The sequence below is a fragment of the Blastocystis sp. subtype 4 genome (genome assembly GCF_000743755.1).
Source record: "Blastocystis sp. subtype 4 strain WR1 chromosome Unknown seqid_0987, whole genome shotgun sequence".
Classification (NCBI taxonomy): Eukaryota; class Bigyra; order Opalinata; family Blastocystidae; genus Blastocystis; species Blastocystis sp. subtype 4.
The window spans coordinates 1-745 of NW_014568560.1; the positions used below are offsets into that span (position 1 = coordinate 1).

Genomic DNA, 745 nt, shown 5'->3' on the forward strand with positions numbered 1-745 from the left:
AACAAACACTTCAACAACTATCTCTGAATGCCTTTACAGCTAACTCAAAGAGTGTTTTCACCTCTCGATTGTTTGGGTCTTCTGCTAAGGCTCGTTCATATTCAGCACATGCTTCTTGAACATGTCCTTGGAGATGAAGAGTGAGTCCTCTAGAGGCATAGAAGGCACTTGATCTCTATTCCTTACGCTATTCTCTTATTATTACCGCTTCTGGACCTCCTAGAATCTCGACTTGATGAAGCATTCGCTGTGCCCTCTCCATCTTCCCCATCTGTCGATACACATGAGCAAGATTCAGATACACCAAGGTCCAACGACGTGTCTCTGTCTGGAGTCATTTCTTCACACCATTCCTACAGGAGGTTCCTTTTCAAGGAGTCGGAGTACTGTTACAAAAGCCTTTTCTGCCTCGGAATACCGCTTCAGTTGATAACACAAAACTCCTCGTTCATTGAAAAGCAGAGGATCTGATGGATCAATGTGAATCGCTTCATCAATCACATGCAATGCTTCTCGTTCCTTGCCTATCTGTCGATACTCCTTCATCACCAGTAAACGCAAATGAGTATCATATGGAGCTCGTTTGATAGCAAAGTTGAAGGCTGTGATGGCCATCTCATGATCCTCCTATCCCTCACTCTTCACGTATACTCCAACAAGAGCTGATCGTACCCGACCAATTGCAGTCCAAGCGGGAATGGATTGAGGTTGAAGCGATAGACACAAATTCAAATGTTCCAGTGCC

At 44.6% G+C, this 745-nt stretch overlaps 1 protein-coding gene across 1 annotated transcript; it reads right to left on the reverse strand.

The window, feature by feature from the left end:
• Positions 1-10: 10 nt before the first annotated feature.
• On the reverse strand, positions 11-615 carry JH06_5762 (hypothetical protein; the record flags this gene model as incomplete). The annotated part of the gene is made up of 3 exons (XM_014669170.1): positions 11-175; positions 206-328; positions 358-615. 3 exons carry the CDS (start codon positions 613-615, stop codon positions 11-13), a joined length of 546 nt encoding a protein of 181 aa, XP_014524656.1.
• Between the last annotated feature and the right edge of the window lie 130 nt (positions 616-745).